Source organism: Balearica regulorum, chromosome 3 (genome assembly GCF_011004875.1).
Source record: "Balearica regulorum gibbericeps isolate bBalReg1 chromosome 3, bBalReg1.pri, whole genome shotgun sequence".
NCBI classification, from domain to species: domain Eukaryota; kingdom Metazoa; phylum Chordata; class Aves; order Gruiformes; family Gruidae; genus Balearica; species Balearica regulorum.
In genome coordinates, this window is record NC_046186.1 from 97,441,922 (window position 1) to 97,446,921 (window position 5,000).

The 5,000-nt window shown below is 38.5% G+C and overlaps 1 protein-coding gene across 1 annotated transcript in view; it reads right to left on the reverse strand.

Moving 5' to 3' along the window:
• Positions 1 to 2,368: 2,368 nt before the first annotated feature.
• CAMKMT (calmodulin-lysine N-methyltransferase) overlaps positions 2,369 to 5,000 on the reverse strand; it is a 225,839-nt gene continuing 223,207 nt past the window's right edge. Inside the window, exon 11 of the mRNA XM_075749116.1 lies at positions 2,369 to 4,444. Coding sequence (XP_075605231.1) covers positions 4,367 to 4,444 — 78 coding nt within the window. The 3' untranslated portion in view covers positions 2,369 to 4,366. The remainder of the gene's footprint in view (positions 4,445 to 5,000) is intronic.

The window sequence follows — 5,000 nt, forward strand, 5'->3', positions numbered from 1 at the left end:
GAAACTATCCAGCTTTTACCCAGCCACGACAATATGCTGGGCTTTCTGGCAGCAAGCCAGCTGCTGACTAAGCAAGGAGCCTTAATAGGCTAAACCCTTTAAAAATGCGAAAGAAAAGTTAGGTTTGTTACATTCAGCTGTTTGAACGGAGTCCCCAGGTCGGAGAGAGAGACAGATTTTACCGAGGAGGTGCTGCACTTAGTCTCACAAAATCTGGGGTCGGTTCTAGAGTGTTACCGGCTGCTTTCTGCATGGCTACAGACGAATGAGAGCGCGGTACTGTCTGTGCCTCAGGTTCCCTCGCATGGGGAATGGGCATGATTTGGGGGGGGGTGTCCGTGTCCCACTTTATCTAAACATTCAGCTGCAAATTCACTAAGTCGTGCATTGGCTTTCTTTTAGGTTTATGGGGTTTCGCATCAGGCTGCCCCTGTTTTAGCTGGGTTAAGTGGGGGCTGTTGCAGCGCAGATGAGAAGAATATTGAAAATCAGCTTTTAAAACCATCTTTCAAAAGATGCGAGTGTGCTTACAACCAACGTTAGGCTACCGATTTGCGACGTTAGGCTACCAATCTGTGACAGCGAAGGAATAACAAACGGTCTTAATCAGACTCAGGAGAATCTAAAAAGTGAATCCAAAGATAGAAAGCGACAAAACTGTCTGTTTGTCTTTTGAGGAAACAACACGGGATGGCCACGTTGTCCAGAAAATGTTTTAGGTATAACCACCAGTGCACACTGTCCTAGCACCTTCCAGCAGCGTCTCAAAGCATTTCACAAGAGTTAAAGGAATTCGCAGTTTGACATCACTGTTCATGCCCCAATTTAAAGGAGAAGAAAACCACGGATACAGAAATCTAGGCTACACTATACATTTATAATTTGCCCTGTGAAAAGACAGAGACCTGGCTACATCCCCTCTCACGTTAGGGAGAGCGGGTGAAAGATGGTAACAAAACATTGCTCTGTTTGACTTGCAATGCATGGCTCCTGCCTTTTCCCTCTTCCCCCTGCCATATCAGCTGTGCCACCTGCCATATCAAGAGGTGGATCAAAAGCTCCACCCACTGCATCCTCTTTTGTTCAGGGAACAGCGAAGGAGAGTTGTAATGGAGATATAACACTTGATAAACCGTATGCAGCCAGGCTCAAGATGTAAGGATGCTTTTCATGGGGGGAACAATTTTAATCCCGCTTCCCTCCTCAGGCAAACATGTAGCCATTAAGCCACAGGCAAAACGTGAATGATTTGTCTAACAAGGATTTTGCAGCTGGACTGGTACCTGGGGTAGGAAGTTTTCCTGCCTCATCTCACATTCTTAAGACATTTTTCATTTCAAATCAAACTTATTTGCCAAGTGGCAAGATTTGTCCCATTGTTCCAGAATGCTATCAGATAGGACTAGTTTGTAATTTTTAAGAAAGCCTTTGCCAGATCTCACAGCAGGGAATGGAATATTTTTTTCTTGGTCTTTTATATTCTAAAGATCACAACTCACTGCCAGTGGCACCAGCTGCATTAAGGCTGTGCCCAGGGGGATGGATGTCCACGAGAAGATCGTTTCTCTCTGCCGTTTCTCCCTGAGAAAGGAGGAAGACACAACGTTGCTCTAAAAACTGCCAACATACGTGAAGGAAGACTTGCATCAGCCTCACACTTCCACTCTCCGTGAAGACAGCGTAGCTCTTGCACGGTGTCGTTCATCTTCGAAGTGCTTTGCAAACACAAAGTAAGCTCGATATTCTGTTACAGAATACAGTAAGCTATAGCATTAAAAATACACCAAGTATCAGAAACTAGTTAAAGCCCATCACACAAAGGGGTCCGATACATTTTATAAGCATGATTTGATAAACTGCCTAACTTTTTCTTAGCAAAGATATTTGATGTATTAATAAACACTGCAATTTTATTAAAATTTAAGAGCTCAGGAACAATTTGTCAAGTCCCTACTAACGTAAGGGACTGAGAAATGTCTGTAAAAAAGAACATTTTTAGGGCCTCATATACAGTAAATCCTACATCTGTGACTTTTCAACATCCATTTAAAAAAAAAAAAAAAAAATCAAGAAGAGAGCTTGCTTCTATACCTCTAAAAATATCTACACGGACCAAACCTGCAAGCACTTATGTAGATGAGTAACTTTACTGCCTGTGGAGCTCCAATGTGAGTTTGCAGGATGAAGCCTAAATGCATCTTTGGTAAACAAGTCATCAATTACACACTTTAGGGATGGCAGCACCTGTGCAAAGCCTTCAACTCAAACGACAGACACTAAAGAAATAAAAAGCAATTATCAGCTACTAATTTGAGTAAAATTATTTTCTTCTTAGAGCTAAACCCACAAATTTCAGTGACACTGGGTCTATTTTTGGCAACTAATAATCTTTATTAGCTTATTGTACAGCAGAAATTCAAGCCCTTCAAAAATAAAAGGTTCACAAATTTTAACATTTCACTATTTTTCACACTCCTTTGTTGATTATAAAGATTTCCTTGTACATGCTTTTAGAGAAAACAAAGGCCCTGCTGTGTGGGATAAACAAAACCAAACTAATTAAACTAAAGCCACCTTCACAGCAATTTTAAATTACTCCTAAATGCTTTTGATTTCTTAGTCGACGAGTATCTTCCAACAAGAGTTTGAATATGAAACTCATACCAGCTATAGGGGAGACATACTACTCAGTTCTACGATAAATGGTTGGTTTGCATTGCCCCTGGTCTTTATCTAACACTGAGAATAGGCTGCTTTTTATCAAAAGAGGAATAAATTGCTGTTATTGTGATGTTAGCCCATCACTTGGCATTGCAATTCAAGTTTTTGTGAGAAAGAAATGTATGATCTAACTGCGACTTGACCTATGCCTTCTGAGATCCATCTAGGTGCTCTAATGGAGCATAAAAAGTATTGAATACAAGGACATGCAAACGGGTAGTGAAGAAATTTGTTTGAGAAGAAGAGCAAAGAGAAAGGGACTTTCATGAGCTCGTGGTTTACATGCTGCCCAATTTGTTAAATATGGAAGAACGCTTATTGCCGAACTGCAGTTCTTTTAATTAATGTATTTTTCAGCACGATCCTCTACACTTCCTTGCAGCTGGGACCTCCCTCTCTCAGTCATGGTCTCTGCCTCTCTCCCTTTTTTCACCTTTTTAAAAATGTTGTGGTTTAAGAGACTGTACAGGATTCTTTAATGGTCCAGATTGTTTTTCTGAGAAGTCATTAAAATGGTCTGGTAAACTGCTAAGAAAATAAGAAATTGCTGCTGTTTCTTTGTAGGATTTTTAGCTTTCCCACTAGAAGAAAAGTCACATTAAATATTTATCAAATACTTGGGCCACTATATAAACTAATTTAAGGGAGATAGTTTGATTACACTACAAAATCCTTTAGTTGTTATAGTGTTTCTTGGGATTTATCAGAACAGGATGTATTTTTTTAAAAGCCATTTCTAGGATAGTAGCATTTAGATTTTAGTCCTGATAAAGGCTCACTTTCCATTCATAGTCAGAACCTAAATGTGCTCTTCTTGTACCTAAACAGATAATAAGCACTCAGCACACTCCCCCTTCTTGACACAACACACTGAGACTAATCACACATAATTGGAGAGGAGGAGCAGAGGGGCTGGGCAGGCTATTGTGTCCAAAGGACAAATGGTCAGTTTATGAGGCTTTTGTCTGATGCATAATTTCTTATACATCTACAGGAGGAAAAGCCCTGCTGGAAAAAAACATATACACACACACACACACACACACACACACATATATAAAAGCCTTCAACACTGAAGCAAACGAGGACATTTCAGTCATGGATAGAAAAATCAACAGTGGTATTACCAAAAAAAAAAAAAAAAGGCAGAAAAAGCTGAGCATTCAATAGGTGCACTTTTAAAAGATCTTAAGACAACTATTTCCTCACTAATTAAATGTGAATGCATTTACCACTTTACAACCAGTTACATAAACCCACAAAGTATACTATTCACGTATTTTCTAATACACCCCAAAAATAACATATAAAGAGATTAACAAAGTACATGCAAGTTTAAAGGCACAAAAGAGGAAGAAGCCAGCTTTACACCTTTGTTAATGTATACATGTGAAGTCTGATCAGTTTTAGGCTGGAACATAACTGGAAAAATAATTTCTAAGATGATACAAAAAAGATGTCTCAATGCTTACACACTGTGAAACAAGCCACAATATCTTGCTCCACGTTTAGATTAGAAATAATTCTCTAACGATGACTCAGGAACAAAAGGAGGGAACTGAGCCCTCCCCACTCCTGACCATCCACATACATGGATTAATTTTCAGAAGTCCACCTTAAAATAATAAAAAAAAAGTGTCATCTTCTATCTGTGTTTGGTTAAAATGAGAAGAAAAGGGTAATGGAGGTTTTCCTCATATGTATCTTTTTCTTCGTTTTTCAACTGCAAATAAAAAATGGATAAAGTGAGCAAACTCTATGAAAGCATTTTTAAAATACTGACAGTTCTTACTTAACTATATTGCTTAAAGCAAATGATACTTCTAGAGATTAAACATTTACTAACTACCAAAAAAAATCTTAAGGCCAAATACTATCACAGGTATGAAACAGTATGTCAAATATTATCAGGAGTTGGTCAGAGTTTGTAGACAAACTAATTCACGCAACAAATAGTTGAACATTACTTCTAAAAAAAAGTGAGGTCCCAAATGAATGATATGCAAGTGAGATTTAAGGCCTGAATTAAATCCACTAAACAAGGAACTTCGGAGGCTAAAAGTTTATCCCTAATCAGCCTAACCATTGCTGTATATTTGGTATTTAAGATCAACAACTGTTTCAGACCTCTGAAATACCATAATCCTACCTGAAGGTTTACATAATTGCAAGCCACTTCCAAGGCTGTAATGCAGATCTTGATGGGCTTATTTATTAATTCTGTTTCATTTTAAAAATTCTTATTGTAAGAGAGAATTACAACCTCATAATTAGAGTGG